Source organism: Megalops cyprinoides, chromosome 19, assembly GCF_013368585.1.
Source record: "Megalops cyprinoides isolate fMegCyp1 chromosome 19, fMegCyp1.pri, whole genome shotgun sequence".
Taxonomy (NCBI): Eukaryota; Metazoa; Chordata; class Actinopteri; order Elopiformes; family Megalopidae; genus Megalops; species Megalops cyprinoides.
In genome coordinates, this window is record NC_050601.1 from 10,509,294 (window position 1) to 10,530,205 (window position 20,912).

At 40.5% G+C, this 20,912-nt stretch overlaps 1 protein-coding gene across 1 annotated transcript; it reads left to right on the plus strand.

Moving 5' to 3' along the window:
- Positions 1–4,706: 4,706 nt before the first annotated feature.
- il21r.1 (interleukin 21 receptor, tandem duplicate 1) lies at positions 4,707–14,907 on the plus strand. The gene is made up of 8 exons (XM_036552844.1): positions 4,707–4,793; positions 5,041–5,149; positions 5,882–6,066; positions 6,410–6,561; positions 7,188–7,356; positions 8,271–8,355; positions 10,685–10,778; positions 14,137–14,907. The coding sequence occupies exons 1-8, from the start codon at positions 4,724–4,726 to the stop codon at positions 14,905–14,907; spliced, it is 1,635 nt and encodes a 544-aa protein (XP_036408737.1). The 5' UTR covers positions 4,707–4,723.
- The last annotated feature ends 6,005 nt before the right edge of the window (positions 14,908–20,912 follow it).

Below are 20,912 nucleotides of genomic sequence, written 5' to 3' on the forward strand. Positions count from 1 at the left end.
TAAACAAATGCAATGAACTGGTGCTAAGACGTACTCAATCAGCGTTGGTACAGCAGTATTAACATTAATTTATATTTTTCTCATAAAGTTGTATTTTCCCAATACTTGTACTGTGTGCATTAAACGGACCTTTCACCTGGCAGATAACAAAGGTTATTAAACCTAATACTGTGCTTTTTGTTAGTACTAATCTACTGTACACTCCCAAACAAATAGTCCAACCCCTGTCATTCCAAATCAATGCAGTCACTGATAAAACCGAGGAAGAAAATAGCTATCTCAGCGTACTGTCATTTCTTACCACCTGTACCGTCTTTTTGAAATTGTGATATTGCACTAAAAGATTACTGATCATTGCCATGTCTTTTTGTACCCCTGAAATAGGGCCCACTGTTTCAGGGATACTTTGAAGATATTCATAATAGGCATGCAGTGATCTGTAAACATACCATACACATATTAGTCATTTGGTTTCATAGTGCACTCTGCACGTACTAATCACATCCATCCAGAACAATGTGATTCCTATAAGAGAATGATGCTTTAAGGCACGTTAGGCCTAAATTTTTATTACGATAGCTTATTCAGAAGCTCTTGGGTATCGATACCACTTTCACAACACCACACATGATTAATGGTTCTGTGTTGTGGGCAACCTGTTACACATGACCCAACATTCAGCATATGACACATAACTCGGAAGTGCAAAACAAAATAACAATGTGTGTTTTACAGAAGCAGAGGTAAGAGAAATATTACCCACAGAAAATGTTATTCAAGGGAGTAATACCTAGTGGCTAGAAACAGGTAGTAAGGTTTCATAATAACTGGTTCTGAAAGCAAGCAGTTAACCAGTCCCAAGAGATGACTGCCCTAGCAGGTGCAGAATGCTGTGGTGCCATGTGATCTGGACAAAGGCAATTCTGCCTGGGCTTTAGTGTAGCTCATCATGAAGTCAGTAATAAGCTGGGTACATATTTATATACTGTATAGTGAAGTCTCAATGTCAGTGATATGTATCTCAGTTGTGTGCTGTATTTACAGTTCAAGAACAACTGGTTACCTTTGAATCCTTGGATGGAAAGAACTGTTGGTCTTCTTTACTACAGCTCATTTACACATAGCAGATGCACACTGTAGGGTGCAGGGTTGGAAAACCCCTACAAGCTCATGTGGGGCAATACCTCTGTTTTTCTTTCAAGCACACATTGAAATAATTTCCAGTTGTTATTCCATGCTTTCAATGGCAGTTCTAACTGAAGAACTTTGCCTGGCTGATAGCATTACAATGATATTGCTCAAATCAATGGCTATGAGCCAACTGTAAATCAACGGCAAACCATAACATCCCTGTCAGGGCACAGGCACAGACTCAAATGCAGACCAGGCGTAGTCAGGTTTCAAGTGGCTTTATTAGAATGGGAAATCGCAGGGCAAGATCGTGGTGGCAGAACAGGCAGGGTCAAAAACCAGGAAGGCAGTCCGAGGCAGAGAAAACAAGGAGCAGGGATCAAAAACAGGAACAGGCTGGGTCAAAACCAGGCAGGCAGGCAGATCAGGCACCCAAGGCAGGGCGGCAGGCAGGGACAAGGTCAGAAGTCAGCACGGGATCAACAACACAAGTAATGAGGCAAGTACACAACAGAGGGGGGAAAAACTGAGACAAACTAGTAACAAGACAGAGACAGGCAGGGTATATAAAGGGCTGGGCTGACGAAGAGATGGGATGCAGGTGGGCAGACAGGCAGGTGAAGGCAATCAGGAAATCAGGTGGGCGGGGACAGGGCCGGAACACATGGGAGCTGACAACAAAAGCACATGGACGACACTGACAGACAGGGAGAAACACAAAAACAACAGCGAGGGGGCCAAAGTACTGACGCGTCCACTTGCAGTTTTGCATATCAAAACAGGCCGCACTCCCTGTCCTTAGCGTTGTGCTCTGTTGCCAGATACAGCTGCATCAACACCTACACTTTTTCATTTATTTTACATTTTACACATGTTTACTGCATGTGGGCGGATGTGTCTGCAGCCTGGACACCTGGGACTACTATTTTTTGTGTTCCGGAATATCAAACTGTGATGTTCCTAGGCCCTGGGGGCATACTGTGCAGATCAAACTGAGACTGCAAGATTTGTGTCTGTGCAGAGGTATATACTAAAAGGAAAACTTAGCTGTTGTTATTACTTGTGGGTTAGCTGTGGTCTTTTTCTTGTTCAACTCAATATGTTCCACTCATCCATAAACAGTGAAAAGAACCTCTTTTATATCCACTTTAAAATCCACCTTTGCAACCAGAACGAATAGCTCTGGGTCCAGCTAGCTCCAGCACAGAACAGTCTAAAATTAGCTACAACTTTACCTTCCCTCATTTCAAATGTAATTTCTTTACGATTATGCTGGAAAGCATGTCTGGGCATTTATTAAGTTTTCATAGCCTGGAGAGCTACTGCTGAAAAATATGATTTGCTAATTTGCCCCCCCCCCCCCTCCCCCATTCATTGCATCATTGCATTACCATAAATGTGTTTTATTATTACACACCATAAGTGTGAAATTCCTTTTACGCTCACACAAACAATGAGTCTCCTGTTCATTATTGTATTGTGTGTTGTATTACAATATTATCTTGATGCCATTTATAAACATCTTTTTTTTCCACAATGAGGGACTTAAGTCCGAACCGTGAGGTCCTATCTGTAGGTCATATCCAGTTCATTTGTTCTTTAGAGTTGACGTCCATGTAACGGTCGACCAACAGCTTCTTAAAGATGAGTACATTGTGTATGCAGATGCTAGGTATTTGACATATAGATTGTGACCTAAATGCACCTACAGAGACAATAGGCATAGTCTGTTAGCTTCCTACATAATCACATTATGACTACTCAGTCCATGATGTGCGACACAGCGGTTAAAACTCTGACGTAAAAAGGGGGAGTTTTCTAGCACATGGGCGCTTTGTCAGCCATGTTGTATCTTGCTGTAACTATTTCACTTATCGCATTTTCATGAATGTAGTAATATGATAAGAACATATTAGTATTGAATGTTACTATTAAAATACACAGGTCAGCTGAGCCATTAACAATGATGTAAAAAAAAAACCACCAAGCCTCTTCATAACCAAAAAATTCCTTCTGCTGGAATTATGCTTTTTTGCTAAACTTGAAAAATTACGTGTCACTCATCCATCGTTTAGGCATGGAGTTTGCATTATGTTGCAAAAACATAACTGTGTCAAGGGGACTGCCTCATTCTTAATTTTGTATGGAAACCACAAAGCCACATCCTCAGTGACGCAGCACCCAGCCGCTGCAAGATAACATTTGCAACAGAGTCACACAGCCCTGTGATCGAGAATGACTAGACCGCCGGATAAGCCGTTACGACTTTGAAATGAGTGAGAATTAAACAATTTTAGAACAATTTACTGACAGCCACCGAAGAAAATAAAGGTATGTGTATTTATTTGTGTTTGTATTTGTAATTTATACATTTAGGCATGTGTTTTTCAGATTGGTTTAGCTTCAGTGTCTTAGTGATAAGAACGTGCTTTGTTACACTGGAGTGTTGTTTTTTGTTGTTTGTTTTGTTCTTTTGTTTGTGTTTTGTTAATATTCATATTCAGCCTAAGAGAAATACAGTTCTTTTTTATGACTGTATATACATTTGTATATGATTTTTAAGTCAATTTTTTTCTGCTTGTTTGGTGCATTGATGGCAAGTGAAGGACTGAAGCTGATCATAGCATCACCTATACTGTCCCTGCTTTTCTGTGCAGCCTGATAACATAGAAGCGTTGCTTTATTTACTGAAGTATATTAAGTATACGGAGATTAAGTATATTGAACATTGTCTGCTGTGTTTTACATAAGTAAAGTTAATTTGTTCTTTCTTTCAATAGAACATGTAACATCTAAAAGGAGTAGCACGTTGACTCAGTGGGAATTTTTCTAAAATGTCGGTGACCAAGTCTATACAAAACCGTATTTACATAAAAGTATTCAGCATCTAACATTTGTTTATTTTATTCCAAAATCACTCCTGTATAACGATGTGTCAGACTGACCGTGTAATTTGAAAACAAGTGCTCAAGAAAGTGACTCAAGTTGGAAAAGGCATGAGAACATTGTGGCCCCCAAGTACTGCAAATACATGAACAGTACACCTAAGTGAGCAGAAAAATACTATCTAGAAACACAAAAGTATAAGGGAGGTTAATCTGTGAAATCCAACTGTTATAAAGGATAGAGACACTATAAATATATATATATATATATATATATATATATATATATATATATATATATATATATATATATATATATGTAAATAGGTAAATAAATACCAAAAGGCTGAAATTTCAAATAAATCTTGAAAGATCAAAGCATTCTGTAAATGTTGCGCTTGTACATCAGAATGTCATTATGTGCCTTTGTCATGAATCATTAAAGTAATATGGAAATACATATGTAAGTGATTACGGAATTAATATATGGGGATGATGTGATAATGAATTTGATGACAACTAAAGTAAAATCAAATCAGAGAAGTTCTGACCGAACTGATCCAACATCTTGTCCAGATGATCCATAACTTAATATATGTACTAAGAAATGTCATTTTTTGGCCTTGTTTCTTTCCTCAAGGTTTTTCACGTGTCATTGGTGATATCGGCTTCCGATCAGAGCCAACAGCAAGTCTCAATTGTTCATTATGGCTGCCATCGATGGTGTGAAACAAGTTGCCATTGTCGTCTTTGCGTTTTGTGTCATGATTCAACACAGTAGGTTTTTTTTTTTACTGATTTCCTCATTTTTCAGTTGATATTTATATCAATGTTCTGAAACCCAAACTTCCTCTACTTGGTTGGGTTCTGACAAAATATTTCATTACTGTAAGGGTATTCATGTTTTTATTAGGGGGCAGGGTGTAACCACACTTACAAAAGCTGTGCTAATTTTGAATTCAGCCCTCACAAAAATATGTGCCTTGTGCACTGACCCCACACCCTCTGCCCTTTTTTCCTGCAGCTACATGCTTTTGCAATGTGACCTGTTCCACAGACTTCATCTCCTCGTTAAACTGCTCCTGTTCAGATCCAGGGCCTGCATCCTCCTACATAGTGGAGGCTGAATGCTGGTACGCACTCTCTACATTATCATAGTCTTTCATACAGCACCTGTGCATACTCCACCTCATTCCTGTTGAGAACCTAAAAGTACTTGCATGTTTGGAGTGACAGTGAGCTGTGTCACACAGACGCCACTTAAACAGAAGTGCTTTTGGAATGAGGTTTCTTCTCAGTCTCATCAGCAAGCAGTCACTACTACAATGAAAGAAACATTTTACACATAGCTATGAACGATTGCACATTGATTATATTTCATTTGTGACAGGTTAATAATTGGTCACAGCAATGCATTATAAATTGAGTTGTTGTAAGTAAGTTATTAACCTTACTAAAATTCATTGCAACAGCTGTGGGAAGAAAAATCCAATACGCTGCTTCAATAACTCATATTTAAATATAGAAGCCATATTCACTCATTTCTGTCTAGGTTAGAATCATCATAGCTCACTGGCTGTCTTTTCAACAAATACATCATTTTGTTTTTTCAGTTAAAAGATATTGCACAGAGGTCATATATAACAAAATTTCAAGTGAGTGTGAAGTTAAACCTTTGTATTGATTTTGACCAACAAAATAGTCATTTTATTCTCACTTTATTACCATGTAATATAAGATGTTTTCAATGAATGTGAGTTTAATACTGGATGTATTCAAGGGAAAATAAGGGCGGAGATTCTGTGATGTATCAAATGTGTATTTTTGTTGTCTTAACTTGTGTATGTTTGCTGTTCTTTTGAAAGGGATGACTATGAGCTTGTGAAAGGAAGCTGTGAAATTCAACCTCCACAGCAATGGTGCCAAATGGAGCCAGAGAATTTTACGTTTATAGTTGCCTTTGACACGTACTGCACAGCGAGGGCAAAAAACATAAATGAACAAAACATGGCGTCGAACGATTCAACAAACCTGACATTGTACAATCACAGTGAGTAAAACAAATACTAACGGTTAACAGGCCATTATTTTTATCTCTGCTGAAAAACATTTGCTATGAGTCACCTGGCACAAACATGGCAACTGTTTATAGAAAATGTAGTTTCATTTTTGTCTGCAATGTCCTCACACTGCTCTTAATTCTCTGTAGAGAATTCTCCTAGTCTTTTTTCTCTCTCTGTTTTTTCATTTTTTAGTAGTATAATCTGAGTAAACTCAAAGGAGACAAAGCTTCTATATGAACTATTTGGGGCCTGTCTGTTGCCTGTCTGTGGACCTGACTCTCCTCAGTCTGCATCAGTGTGACCTCACATCCCTCTCTCTGTTATTCTCAGTCAGGCCTCTGCCCCCCTTCAACATGCAGGTTGTGGAGGCTGAGGACAGCTACAACATATCGTGGGAAATGTCTTACACAGAGACAGAGAACATTCACTTGAGCTCCATCTTAATGTACAGAGTGCGGATAAGAACACAGGATCCGCTCGTGGTAGGGCCGCCTTTCAGCTCCCCATCTGGATCGGTGCTGTTATAAATTGCTGTGTGCTTTTTGTGTTTTTGTTTTCTTGTTACCGCCTTTTCTCATTGTGCTGTTTTGAAGTTGGATCTTGTTAGTTGCCCTATACCCTGTAGTTGTATAAATTAGCTAGTACTGTGTCCTCAAACAGACCTTGCTCTCAGCTGAGAACTACTGTCTCATTGTGGAACTGTACACATCCTGTCCCCGTACTGTCGCTATACTTACTGTATGCACTTTTGTACGTCGCTTTGGATAGAAACGTCTGCCAAATAAATAAATGTAAATGTAAATGTAGGGTATTCTACAGAAGTGCTATAGGTGTGCTTCTAACCACCTGATGACCTGACGTATATAGCGGATATTATTTGAAAGTAGAACCCTAGATGTCCTTTAAGACACAACAGACTTCATTCACCATGTATTCAATTCAGTTTTTCTTTATTCAGTGTTTCTGTATGGCACCACTCCATTTCACCTGGATAATATAGCAGTAACCTGTTAAACAAAGAGTACAACACATTGTTTCACAAAAAAAACCCTGATGAGTGAAAACATGATACCTTCTTGTCTTATACCATGTTGTTTACCTTTACCAGGATCCTGTGTATCAAAATATAAATGAGGACAGGTGGTACCTGGTGATTCCGTACAACTCCTTACAGGAGGGGAGGGAGTATATGGCAGATGTCCAGGCCACTGTAAATCCCTCCAAGTTCCAATCCTACTGGAGCGAGTGGAGTCCTGTCATAAAATGGAAAACCAAGCGTAAGTCTCTTCTCAGGAGCAAAAGAGGCACATAGAGTCAATGTACTGTGAATCACCTTTCCCAATTGGACTTGCTCATCACAATGGACTTGAGATACTGTATATATACATGCTTCTTTGTTTTTCATTTTTCTCACACTTTTTTGTGATCGCTAAATGTGCTTCTTTCAGCTAGTTTCACCATGACAACCTTCACACCCACAAGAATGCAGGCGAGGCAATGCTTGTGGCTGATTTTCACACAAGTCCCACAGTGCATTACAGTAAAATAGCCACTAACTGGAGATGAGGTGCTGCTCCACTGACCTCATCTGAGTAACTTGCAGTACCCAACAAGGGGAATGCAACAAAGGGCCCCTGGCTGACCTACCCACTCCTGTCCCTGGCAGAACAAAGCCAGTTTGTTCCACTAATGTGGGCCTCTGGTCATCACTGGCAGATGATACGGCCGTGTTCATACCCAGGCTGTAAGGCTCAGCTTGCATTCACAGCAAGCACCCTGCCAACTGGGCTACCTGAGAGTCTTAATAATTTAACATGTGCTATAATAGGTTATAACAACTGGCTTGGGGACATTATTACAATGGATAAGTGCAGGTGGCCCGTGTGAGCTGATGCGAAGGATTTTCCATCCCAGTTCTACTAACACTCAGCTGGGTTGGGAAGCTAAACTGGTGAAATGGGGAGAAAGATTCATTGGAACAGGTGGTTACAGTGCATGTCTAGCTGGAACAAAGGCTTGAATATACAGTGATCCTTCAGAACCAAGGCTACGTAGCCATGACCTACACAGATGGTTGCCATTTATCCATCTAATGATGCAAAAGGAGTTGCAATGAAGTACTTCTCTTCTTAGTATGAGCTTTATTTTGAACATTCTCAGGGGAGACATGGTAACATTCTGTCTCTTTTAGGTCAAGGCTTCAGAGCATACATACCTTACGTCCTACTGCTGCTGGGTGCTGTGGCTTTTGGGGTCCTGTATTTCTGTAAAAGAAGGTAAGTACAGAATCAGTAGCTCATTGAATCACGTCTGTCAGTCTCTATACACTCATTGTGCTTACATTACTAGTCAAGAAATGCAAGAGCTGAAGATCTCAGCAGGGCTGCTTGAAAAGTTTATTGTGTATTATTATTGAGTTTATTGCATGCTGTAGTGGTGTGTTGACCACTTTGCACTTTTTCTCATGTATCTAATCTCTTAACATTGACCCCTTTGCCAAAACTTAGGAAACAAGAGAAAATTGTTACATTTTCTAATATTAAATGATGACCTTACTACAGCTATAAAGAAAGGTTGTTTACTTCCTTGCAGGCAAACATACAGAGTGCCTCTAATCATAAATGAGCTCAGTCTTTGTTTTTTAGATGTATATAAAACAAAAAAAAGTTTTGATTTGTCTACTGTTAGATTACCATTAATTTTTACTTTAAATTACCTCCTACATGTGAAAGCCACAAACTCTACATTTAATGTTACAGAGAGGCGTGGTGCAGTGTGCAAGGCGCCATGTACAGGAAATAAGTTCTGTACCTGCATCAAAGACTGTTATGTTACAAAGTTGCACACATTCACACCTTAAGCTGGAGTGCAAAGGACTGCATACAGGGCACTGAGGCGTTGTTTGCTCAGTTCATCAGGCACATTCGTCTAAGCTGCATCCATCATGTCCCACAATGCACAGGGAACTCAAAGACATGTCTCATGAGTGAAGGCCATTGCTTCAGGCAGAATCACCTGGCCATTGATGACATGGTTGTAATATATTGTAGTCAAGGGGGTAACACAGTAGCTACCACTCTCAAATGTGTGTGGTAACAGAAATCGGCATTAGTCAAAACTGGACAGATATTTTCCTTGGTGTAGTGGCTTTCTTGTGGGGGGGGGGGCTTCCCTTTCACTCTGAGTTGACATTTTCCCTGGTAAGCACCCAGAAGAAAAATACGGCAGCTCTTTGTTACTCACTACTTTCATTTTTCTCTCTGGACTTTCCCCTCTGACCCCGAAACCCCCTACACTCTATGAAAGCCAGACACAAGAAGTATCTTAGAGGTTGTGTGCTCCCCCCGGTGTTCACTATGTTTTTGCACAGTGATTCTGAGGCAGACCACACAAAGCACAGTGAAAGTTGTCTGGCAAGGATTAAGGAAGTTTCTTGACATCTGTAGAAACCACCCTTGTACTGGCTGGAACCAGGGTTAGAAAGGGCATCTTTATTATGACATCATGTCTGCTTCAGAAAATGACCTCCGATATTAGGAGGACATGTAGAGAGCAGAGACAAAGACTGGTTAGTGATATTTGTCTGCCTTTGCATCTGATATGTATATGCACTTTCTACATCATGCAATGAAAGCACAAAAGCCTTCTAGTGTGGCTATTCATGCTAACAGCAAGGGTGGACCTGCATAATAGCGGCCAGCAGGAGACACATCAAGATGAAAAGGCTATCGAGAATGTCATCAAACAGGATAACTGGATTCGAACTTGCAGCGGCTGGGGTATAGGCACTGCAAGCTGGCCCGAAATGAAGCAGGTTCATTGCAGTCCACTTCAGTTCAGATCAGTTCATTTCAATTGGCTTCAGTTCAGGTCACTTCAAAATTTGCTATGCGGCAGAGACATATGCAGAAAACAGCACGATGGTCATTAAAACAACGGAGTAAAAATACCATTCCAAGCACATCGATACACACACACCCACACACGCATACTCACACGCGCACATGCATGCATGCGAGCACACACACTCAAATACATCGCTAAAGCTTTTGATGAATACTGGTTCATTTAACTCTAAAGGAGCACTGCAGTCATCGCTGTTATGTCAACACTAATACTCTAATCATTTATCTCGTACAGTATAGGCTACAATGAAGTCTGCCGTAGCAAAGGTGTAGTCATAAATAGATATTTAAATGAAATTTACAGAAACATTCAAAAACCAATGAAATAATGTTTCCAGGTACAGAATACTGTGGTACACTGTTGTAACGGTGATGGAATTTGAGTTCCATGTCATAATGTATGTAAGAATGTTATGGAATGGTCCCTGCTCTCTGAAGAGAACTCCTCCTCCTCCTCCTCCTCCTTCTCTGTTTCCTTTTTATCCTTATCACTATTTTTTCCACAAACCCACAGATGAAAGAATCTGCATACTGCTATGACAAATAGTCCAGGCTGCCCCCTCTGTGGCTCTGTTGTGTCACTCTTTCCCATTGCCTCACTGCTACAGTAAAGCGCACTTCCTGTCTGAAACCTCTCTCCCTGTCTGACAGTGGGGCAGGAGTCTTCGGTGGGGCTTCACTGCTGTTTTCTCTTCCGCAGAGGGTGGCTGAAAAAGATGCACATGTGGCGCTACGTCCCCAGCCCAGAGGACTTCTTTAAGCCCCTGTACCAGACATACGAGGGAGACTTCAAGGTAAAACAGCAGCACTATAGTGTACTGAGTGTGCAGGGCAGCCCGGGCAGCAGTCAGTGGGGTTTACCGCGCATGCGCATGCACGCTCTCTCGCGCACGTACTGACATATACACACACACGCACGCACACAAAACCACAGGCGCACACAAAATTGTACAACCTTAGACACCCACCCACAATCCAATATCGTCACCCCCTCACTCTCCACACACACTTTCCAGCAATACCTGGCGGGGCCTTTGTGACGACGCAGTGAAAGTCTGCTATCAAAGCAGTTCCTGCCCAGAAGGAAAATACCATGAGCTAATCTCTGAGGTCACATGTCTGAAAGCCACAGCATGAGAGCTATTTCTATATGTTTACAATTTGGGGGGTATTTTGGCAAATATTCCAAAAGGTCAGATAGGTATGATAGGGGAAGTACCTGAAACTGTTCTAACCACACAGATTTTGACAACTTATTATTTATATGATAAGAGTAATGTGAAATGTAGTAATAATAATATGTTATGAACATGGGCATACTTTGGCCCTTACAAAAATCATTAGAGTTTAACTCAGCCTTTTATGTCATGTTTAACTTGATAGCAGACATATGCAGTGCGACTAACAGGAACAGTCCCTGTGTTATTCGGCGGTGTTTTTTCGCTATGTGATCATTCTTGAAACCTGTGCTTCACCACTCCTATTTGTGGCAGAACATTTCACAGCTGTTATAATATGAACGGCCAGTAGAGGGGAGTGAAGCTCTGAAAACTGCTTCAGAAATGACATTCCACCAGTTATTTATTGAAAACCTGCAAGTAATTTTTTTAGCATAAATAATTAAGTGTTGCTTTGATAGTGTTTTATATTTTTCAGCACTTTTTCAGCATTGTTGCCATTATTTATTAGCCTGGCAGTTACTCTTGTCTGGGGCAACACCCCATGTGGGCAGCATAGTGGTGAGGAGCAGGGAGCGTAAACGAAAGGTTGCTGGTTCAATTCCCCACTGGGGCACTGCTGCTGTACCCTTGGGCAAGGTACTTAACTCATAAGAGTGTTTGCTGAATGAGAATAATGTAATGTAACACCCATGGCTTAAATGTCATCAGTTTGTATAGATGGCTGTTGATTTCAGCAGTGCAAATCAGGCTAGGGGGTCTATAAATAGTTAGTGTGCATTTTATTTATATTTGGGGATGTTTGCAAGGACATTACCTTTTGCTATAGGTAGGCAGGTAGAACCCACATACATACAGCATCATCAAACCCTACACTCCTGCCAGGCCACCACCTCCACCTCTGGTCATCAAAATCTATTCAGAATACATCTTGGATCCCCAAACTCTGACACTTCCCCCTCCTAATATTACAATAAACTGTGATGGCAGTATAAGAACTAAAAACAAAAGCCTGGTGGCATAAGCTTTGGCCGTGTTACAATTAGTGATAAACTCTTTGCAGCAATACAAAACTATATGCCAGACCCTGTTGAAGTAACTCTGCATAAGAGGCTCTGCCCAAAGAACAAATGTAAATGTTAGCATTTAACCCGCTGACATGTAAAGCAATGTCCGACAATTGTCTTTGACATCAGAAATGACGTAGGAGTGACAGAACACAATAAGCCTAGCATCACAGCAGAATGCAAAGAGAAGCTTAGAGAAAATCAATTTGCCCTCTGCAGATCTGCATATGGGAAACGGGACCGAAAGTTCCGCAGCACCCGTTTCTAGATGCAAGGCCCGGATAGTGCAAGCTCATTCACTTCGCTTATCTAACATACAGAGCAGAAAAACAGAGGACCTGTTTCAAGCTAAAAAAAGAAGCGTGGAGCAGACAAAAGGAGCGCGCTCTTCATTTATCAGGGCGGGTCCATAACAGCTCGCCTTTGTTTCTTATATAAGATGACTGCGCTTATTCGTGCCCAATGAAGTCTTGCAAAGGAAGCGACTTTCAGTCAGATGCAGCCTTCAACAGGTCTTTTGATCAGCAGCACGACGTCCCTCGTTTGCATGTTTACTGCGATTATCACCGAGTGTCGCTGCAAAAACAGCATCTAGCATCCCACGCATGCAAGACGTTTATCTTATGCATGCCGCACTGAGATAGTGAGCACTTCCTTGACAAAGGCACACAACTTTCCACCTCGAGCTAAGATGAAAGCCTAAGACTTTTAGGCTTGCTGTTAAACAAAAAGGCTGAGCTTTATGGCTTTACTTGAGGATTATGTCGTTTTTCTTTTAATTTGACAAACCAGATAGCCAATGAATAGATGCTATTAGCATTCAGGCCAAGCATTCACATGACTGAGTGATCAAGCTGCTCTCGGAATGAGTGCCTTAGCCACGTTTGTCAGGAGCATCCCCACCTGAGTACTTTGAAGGAACCTAGTACTGTCACCTGGAAAAACAACTATCGCCAATTTGTCATGTATTTAATACATTCAGGGCTTGAACTGGGGCTAGGAATGAATTTTTCTGGTTTTCTGGAAAAAGTATCTGATAACTGAATCTCAGGGTAAGTATTGAATTGACAGCAAACACAAACTTGACAGACGCAACAAATACTTTTCCCGGGTTTTACAGTTTCCTGGGTTTTACAGTTCTAATTTACAGTGGCAAAATCCATCATTTCTGTTATTCTGTTACTCCACAGAACTTCAATATGTAGCATGCACAACAGTGGCAGTGTAAAGAACAGGAACTAACAAACTGAAACTATTGAACAGCTATGTGCACAGTGGAATTGAACTGAAACGAGAAAACTAATGGTCTTGCTTAACAGTCCCTCACAAGTCTTGCTCTGCATATTGTGTCTGTTGAGTTTTTAAGTAACATTGTAGACGTGTCTAAAACGATGTGTGCTCGGAGAATCAGAAGCACCACATACTTGGACATGAGAGTGTTGAGTGAATTGTATTTTGTTGTATTGAAGATTGTTTAGACATGGCTGCAGTAGCTCAGCTCAGTGTTGAGGACACATATCTCACATGATACTGGAATAACTCCTCCTGTTGTTTTCTCCAACTCTGCTTGTGGCTACATTGTTGTGCAGTGCATTAGGGCCTTGTCTACTTTTTCTGATTTTTTTAAGTGATATCTGTGGTTAGCTTCTGCTGATAGCTTGCCTAAGATTAAAATCTCCCCATCAGATACGGTGCACTCTCCAAAGGAGCGTGAGTTAGAGTTGCTTATGCTCAAAGTTTATTCTAAATTCAGTACGAGTGTAGGTGACAGAGTGTTGTGCAAATACCTCAGCTTTGTGTTCGATTTAGTTTCCCACAATTCATAGCACATCATAGCACACCCCCTTCCTCTTCAGAATGTGATTTTTTTTTTCCCCACACCCTATTTATTTTTTGTGTCTTTGCAGAAATGGGTGGGTCCCACTTTTGCCTACAGCGAGTTTGACTTCCTGGAGAAGAGCATGGTCGTCCAAGTGGTGAATGAGAGGCAGGTGGAGGGGCTGGAGAAGCAGTGCGAGGGGCACAGAGAGGACAGCGGGAGCGGGGACAGCAGCTCCTGTGTCAGCCCGCCCACACATGGTGTCCCCAAGCACAGCATCCTGGGGGGCCTCGTTCATTCCGAGGGACACATCTCCATCGACACCGTGACCGTGTCGGGTGAGGACAGCAATGGCTCTGGAAGCTCCCAGGACCCATACAGGGGCTCACGTGATGGGCCAGACTTTCCTGGCTACCCTGGAGACAGCCTGGGCTCTGTGTGGCAGGGAGACATCGCACTGGACGAGGGGAATGAGGGTGACCAGACCATCTCTGGCGGGTTTGAGGCCGGGCGGGCTGAGATGGAGACCTCGGAGGACCTGCCCATTCAGCCAGGCTCCTACAGAATGGAGTGGCAGCTTGTCGCCGGGGACAACGAGCTGGAGCAGATCTCCCTGGATTCCTTCTGCTCCACAGAGCGCTCGGAGGACGGCTACCCACGCGTGGGGCTGGACCTGGACACCATCGACAGCGGCTTTCTGGAGTCGGACTGCAGCAGCCCAGTGGGCTCAGACTTTGATGGGAGGGAGCAGATGCACTCTGCTGTACTGGGCGGGGCAGGAATCTCCCACACCAACTACGTCAAACAATGGGTAGCGTACACTTCAGAGCCAGGAGCAAAAGCAGACACTAAGAGCTGAAAGCACTCTCAGACTGCAAAGCCCAGGCAGGTCACTCTGGATGTGATCTTCCTGTGCAGCTTCACTCAGACTCGTCTTGAGATGATGTAGAAACATTGCTCCCCCTTGTTTTTTTCTCTCCTAAAAAGGAGATTTGGACTTTCATTACTCTTTGGTAAGGGTAACTACTATCTGTACATAGGAGCTCTATCCGTTTACTGACTTGCTACTCCAGTCTCTTACACATATCTTATGTATTGGCTATGTAAATGAGACAATGCATATATGCTGTAGTTTAGTTAACATGGGTATAGACATGGCTGACTAAATTTTAGAGCCCTTTTGGGTGATTTAGAAAGACATTTAAGATGTTATACATTTACCATTTATGTAATATGAGAGACATAACTGAAACATTCAAGGCTGAAACATTCAAGTGTTGATTGCATAAGTAACAGTTAGTTACCATAATGTTTTTTATGGTTCCAACTTGAGTAACTTTTTAAAAACCTTGGCTTTTGGCTGTTGAAGAGGAGTGGCTAGAAAGTTTGTTAATTTGTTGATTTATTGATGATGAAATAGTCTTGGGGTGGGAAATAAAATGGAGGCCTTGCTTAAATAGCTACAGTGCAGCTGTGTGTGTCTGTTTGTGTCTTCAGAGTTATGGGATACAGGTGCAAATGGGCATAATGTTACATGAACTATCTTTGACAAAATGACATCTTAGACGCAACCTGTGAAATTGGATTTCTACTACTTTTGTATTCCTTTGTATTCTATCTAATCCTACATTTCCAACAACATTTTTAAATGAGCAATTGATTTCAGGGATGGGTACTGGTGAAAATACAGGTAAAGGCTGGAATGGCACAGATATGCATACAGATGTGTTGGGTTTCTGCACAGGGTTCATGGCAGATATCATAGGAATGTATGTGGCAACCATGCAGACGAACAATATTGTGTGTTTTGCCCTTGGCTATGACATATATGAACCATAATTTACTTGGGAAAAAATAAAACACGAGGTCAGAAAAATGCATCCAATTTGGTCTTGTGCACTTGTTTTGACATAATGTAGGCTCATGGATAATAAAGGTTCAGACACTGTAGTCAACAGCATGTAACTCATCATATTGGCTAACGTTGGCTTGGAAGAACAGTTGGTGGTTAACTTTAAACAGTAAGCTAGCAAACTAACATCCCATTAACTTGGCTGCTTTACAAAGATCAGCCCTAATATTTGCTAACGAATGGTGTTCACTGTTTGCAATGAAATGCAGTCACCTTGCATGGCTCTAATGTCAAAAATGGCAACAAATTCATTGGCCTTTCCGGACAAGTATGTGTCACCTGCAAGGTGAATGGCATAGCAGCAGGCTACAGGAGGGGTTAAAAGGCAATTAATCAGCCATCCAACCAAATGAAAGGTCGAATCATTACCTAGAATTATGACTGCATGAGTCAGGCTTGGTACTTTCCCCAGATCCTTGTCAGAAGCCATCTTGCACTGTCTCTGCTGAGCTTATCTGAAGTGCAACTCTATCAATCTGTCATCATCCGTGTCAAGTTTGTCTTATCACCATCAAGAAATGAGTATGTCAGCAGAGGAAAAAGCAGCTATCAGATGTCTTCTCTGCCCTTGGATTTAAAGTTACATGATTTCAAAGAGATAATTTGGTTTCAAGATTACACTTTGACATTCAATGGATTTCGTTTTGGACTAGAATAATGCATCTTGTTTGTGACTAGAACTAGAATGTAATGAATGTAATGTAATGCAACTACACTAACAGCTAATGCCTGAGACAGGCATGCACATGAAAATTGTTGGGAAATTATTTGGAAACAAGCATTTCCAAAGACCAAACATGTGTAATGGGCAGGGCATTAGGAGCTGGGAGCGCTTGCTCTTAGTCACCTGGTATACCTTAGTATACTGCAAAGAGATATACATCATCCTTACCTGTGATAAGCCTACATCATTGCTACAGGTGTTAAGCCATGCATTTCTGCAGAAGGGTGGCCAAGTAGCGCATCGTCACCCCCATCCCCGCTTTCTTCGCGTGCAGTGGAAATAAGTCATTCTTCGGACCTTTTTTAAGTAGGTCTTTTTTATGTTTCAGACCGATAAGTTAAAACAGGCTATAGATGGCATATCAATTTTAAAGCATTGTCTGTAAATCTCCTTAAATCGTAGTTCTCCTTGTTCTCTGTTTCATGCGTAGTACGGATTAGACAGCAATTCCATTTGAACAGAGACGTTTGACAGGTTGAAAAGATTTACATTTATTTATTCATTGCTGGATTATATCAACAAACAGAATTTTGTATCTTTCATCGGCATCCATCTGTTTCATTTAACTGAATAAGGTAGTGCAGGGCTTTTTAGTGAGCCTGCCAATATGGTTCTCTCACCCCTTATTGTGAGGGCTGTGTAGTTAATCCAAACTCCTTAACTGTGGGTGTTCTACACCTACTGAGGGACACACATATCTCATTGTGTGTCTATACTGAAGGACCAATGCTGGATAAGACCGGCATTTATACATATATGGCACATGGACACAGTCTGTTTGACTACCCTGAGTTCATTCACAGGACAAATCTTTTGATATGACCAAAAAAGACCTGGTCTGTGCAATTTTATTTAATGCTTTCGCAAATATACATGCTACTGGTAAAGCCTAAAACAGCACTTCTCCTGCAGGAAAAATTTGGTTGCCCAAGATTGTTCAGGTGAATGTCTATAAGGACTGACAGGCTGATAGCTGTAGTACAAATTGGATGAGTTTTGTCATGCTGCAGACTTCTACACTCCCACACATGCACACAGAATTTTTAATTACCCCTAGAAAGAGTATTATCCAAGAAATACAGTGTGTTTATGCAGAACAGAATACAGAGACCGGGTTTTAGTGCAGTAAAACCAATAGTTATCAGAGAAGCACTGAGTATCAGTAACTGAATGACCATAATAGGCAGTTGCATAAGGAGACATTTTGTAGAAATCTGTTCGGACTCAATATTGAGAACAATCCACATTGTTTCAGACTGTAAAGGAAAAATTCAAGGATTGGCTTTTTAATAGGACTTCCCATCTATGTTTCAGTCAATTGCTCCTGTCATTTCTACTCTAGGTCTATGCATATTCCAAAACCCTTACCATTCAGTTTTATTCATTCCTCTGATATCTTTCATTGTCCTTTTTTTATTTTATCTCCTGTAACTATCATGACATGAATAAAATCATGTCTGAACAATCAATTTTAAGCTGATGTAAACAGCAGGTATATTTTCCCAAGAAATTGACTAAATTGTCACATTAAGTGCATAACCCTTTTATATTTTAATTAAAGACAACAACACAAAGGCTTTTAGATTACAAATTCTGCATAAACAACAAATTCAATGAAGACTATGTTCGTTAAATGTTCACTATGTTAAAATGAGTGAAGGCGGTCAAAACGTAGAGGACCGCCCTCCCCCACCACCACTGACTATATTCACAACTTACAGCTCGTAGTATTTCAAAGGATCAATACATGACGACAGGAACTGACTTTTCCGTCTGATGCCTTTACAGCATCGCTCGCGTTGCGCCCTGTATGAGATTTTCATTCATGCTCGCTGTGGGCTGCGCCGTCGGCAAGCCTCACTTACCAAGGTAAGGTGGCACACAGCCTCGTAATTGAATAAGCTTTTTTGTTGATGGTGTTGTGTATCTCAGTAAGAGAAAATACTTGTTAAACGTACATCTGAGATTTAAAAAAGACTGCGAAAAATAAGAAATATGTCTTGTGAATACGCAAGGGGGAACAACTTACTGGGAAAATTTTGACAACGATGTCTTGTTTAAAATACAAGTCCAGGCTTAAATGTTATCGTATTTGTATGATTTTCTATGTCTTACTGGACGATAATTATAATACATTAATATCTGTGCACTGCCGATGAGGATAGTGGCTTCAATACAACTGACACAGGCAGGCATTATTGGCAAAAGTTACCAAATGTGACACTGCTAAGAATACACTTCATGGATTAGATATATTAATGTGCGCTCAACCCTAGATCAAATCATGTTTAGCTCGCTCACGTTTCTTCCCGACGCCAAGTTTTAAATCACATTGAATAATTGTTTCCATTTTCCGTAACGATCACCTGAGCGGACGTTCCTTACCTTGAGCTAAAAACCAGTGGGCAGACGGGGTAGGGTTCATGGAAAAAATCATATCTTTTGTGAAATTATTTGTTTTTAATTATTTTTGTTTTTTAATCTATATTTGTTTAAAGGACCAGGCAATAAATAATACTAAATTATATATTTGTGAAGGTATACAGATTATAACTTTACTCATAGTCTTTAGCCTATTTGGACTCAAAAAGTAACAGCTTTGACTTCCCTGATTTGATCAGCATGTGTCATTCCTTCATAGGAAGTTGTGAATCATAGATTAATTTCTTACAACGACGTTTTCATATGTGTAGTCAAGAGACATCATCAGGTACACTGTCTACCAGGATATCTGCTTTAATTGACTTGGCTTGAAGGAAAGAATACGTAATATTAACCTTACTCCCCCAGCTTGATAAATGGCAAAGTGAAAGATTATAACAATACAGTACTTTAAAGTAAATGAAAAAGTGTTATTATTTGTCACATCTACATAATTGTATGAATTATGACCAAAGCATTATAATATTATAAAGCACCCATTTTCCATGGATCACCTAGACCTCTGGGTAAATCCTGATGCTGTGCTCAATTTGGTGCTGCATAGAAAGTTGCAAAGAAAAGGTCACTACCAAAGAAAGGTGCTAACACTTTTTGCCACTTTTTTACATGAATGCCCATTCAATCTGACTGAATTGCACAAAGGAACAGACTCAGAAATTAATTGATTCTGTTCTCATGCATTGAGAAAATGGACGTAAAACATGGATGGATGTTGGTCAAATTTATTCACAAAGGAATCCACAAGGCTTTGTCAGATGTTTAAAATGTGCAGTTGCAAGAGTTATAAATGCTAATGAAATACTGCAAGTGTCCGGTAAGAATTCACTGTTTCCTGCTCTTCAGCACTGCATATGGACAGCTCCCCCCCACTACAGTCTCCAGGGGAAAACATCTGCCCCAGATGTGTGATAATGTTTTACATTACTTACATATCTACATTACAGTTAATATAAACAGTATACACTGCTTATGAATTAAAGGGTGCTGCCTCCCTGCAGGAAAACATTAAAGTGTAATCACTGAACATCAAAACTGTAGTATGTTTTCTAACCTTATATTGTAGTAGGCATGTGTAGTGAGAACCAAGGAGCCAGCTTTATGGTGGAGAAATCTTATCTGACATCAGCACATGACATTTGCCCCTCTAATGTGTGAGAGATGAATGGAGAGTTGGTTTCCAACTCCCTGCAATGAGTAATTTTTCTCTGAGCTCCATAACAGTATGTACAGTTAGTACAGTTTGCTGTTGTGAACCAATTACGCCTTTACCTTTTGTTGACATGCTGATATTTCTAATATAATTTTAAACAAAATTAATGCAGTCCCTTTGAATTTACTCTGTCTGTTAGTGTATGTTTAGCACATTAATTAAATGTATATGATGTACACACAAATTCTGCTCAGTTAGACACAAATCAGCTTTGTACACAGAGGTAACAATCTACAACTTATCGTAAACTTTGGAATCTATATTTTTGTGGTCAGTTGATGAAGAATGATTCTGACAGGAAGACTAATGAGTAAAGAGTTCCTAGAGCCATCTGTGTTTTTTTTAATATATATATATATATATATATATATATATATATATATATATATATATATATAAGCAAGATACGGCCTGTTCCCCCATCCACTACACATGTCTGAGTCTGTATCAGGCCTCATCATTTCTGTTCCATGTGCCCTGTGCCACAGACAGAAAACAGCCATATCAAAGTCTATCTGGGTGTTTGAAAAATAATATAACCCTGTTAATTTATTTGGGTGGTAACTAGGGAAAACC

Bases quoted from the DNA above. Each gene is read 5' to 3' on its own strand.
- il21r.1 (XM_036552844.1), top strand. From the start codon at position 4,724: ATGGCTGCCATCGATGGTGTGAAACAAGTTGCCATTGTCGTCTTTGCG. The intron at 7,357-8,270 runs GTAAGTCTCTTC...TGTCTCTTTTAG, and splicing joins CATAAAATGGAAAACCAAGC to GTCAAGGCTTCAGAGCATAC. The intron at 10,779-14,136 runs GTAAAACAGCAG...GTGTCTTTGCAG, and splicing joins CATACGAGGGAGACTTCAAG to AAATGGGTGGGTCCCACTTT.